Below are 768 nucleotides of genomic sequence, written 5' to 3'. Positions count from 1 at the left end.
TGTGTGTGTGTGTGTGTGTGTGTGTGTGTGTGTGCGCGTGCGTGCCACTGAAGCACAAGCTTTCTCGGGCCCTACCGAGGTGGAAAGGTATGATATACATCTGATATATTTGTTGTCCCAAGATTATTCTGCCTCAATTTGGAGAAGCTTATCATCATGTTGGTTACAGAATGATTAAATTTTTTAGCCTGAGCAGCTTTTAAACATTGCTAAGTCCTAGAGGGACTGTGATCTTCATCATTAGTTATATACCTTGATAAAATCACAGGTATTTGAAGTGTTATGCTGTCATTTAGTGCCTCCCTAGCAAACATTTCGTAAATATTTGTTAGTTCTACCAGCTTTGATATTAGCTAAACCCCAGTTTGTTCAAGTTGTTAGCTTTTGCAAATGCCAGCTGAACTAGTTTAGAATTGTTTGTAAATATCTGTCTGCCTTTGTTTTAAGGTATATCAGCTATCCCCGAACTGAGACAAATATTTTCCCCCAAGACTTAAACCTGACAGCTTTGGTGCAGCAGCAGATACATGACCAACAATGGGGAGCCTTTGCCCAGCGAATTCTAGATAGGGGTGGCCCTACCCCTCGTAACGGGAAAAAATCTGACCAAGCTCATCCTCCCATTCACCCCACCAAATACACTTGTAATCTGCAGGTAGGTCTGGACAAGTCCCTTTAGTCATATGCTGAGAACACCCCCATTAATTTTGCTTCTTGTACCATCTAGAATATCCCAGTGTGGCAAGCAGGAATTTACTTTGTGTTAAA

General features: G+C 41.5%; 1 protein-coding gene across 3 annotated transcripts in view; it reads left to right on the top strand.

The window, feature by feature from the left end:
* Positions 1 to 768, top strand: part of TOP3A (DNA topoisomerase III alpha) — a 39,890-nt gene that overhangs the window by 22,782 nt on the left and 16,340 nt on the right. For all 3 annotated transcript variants that reach the window (XM_027874921.1, XM_027874920.1, XM_027874922.1), the window contains one exon: positions 448 to 655. In XM_027874921.1, coding sequence (XP_027730722.1) covers positions 448 to 655 — 208 coding nt within the window. The remainder of the gene's footprint in view (positions 1 to 447; positions 656 to 768) is intronic.

This window comes from Vombatus ursinus, unplaced genomic scaffold, assembly GCF_900497805.2.
Source record: "Vombatus ursinus unplaced genomic scaffold, bare-nosed wombat genome assembly UNPS02014807.1, whole genome shotgun sequence".
Classification (NCBI taxonomy): Eukaryota; Metazoa; Chordata; class Mammalia; order Diprotodontia; family Vombatidae; genus Vombatus; species Vombatus ursinus.
The sequence above is the reverse complement of the archived record's forward strand: the minus strand, read 5'-3'. Positions and strand labels throughout refer to the sequence as shown.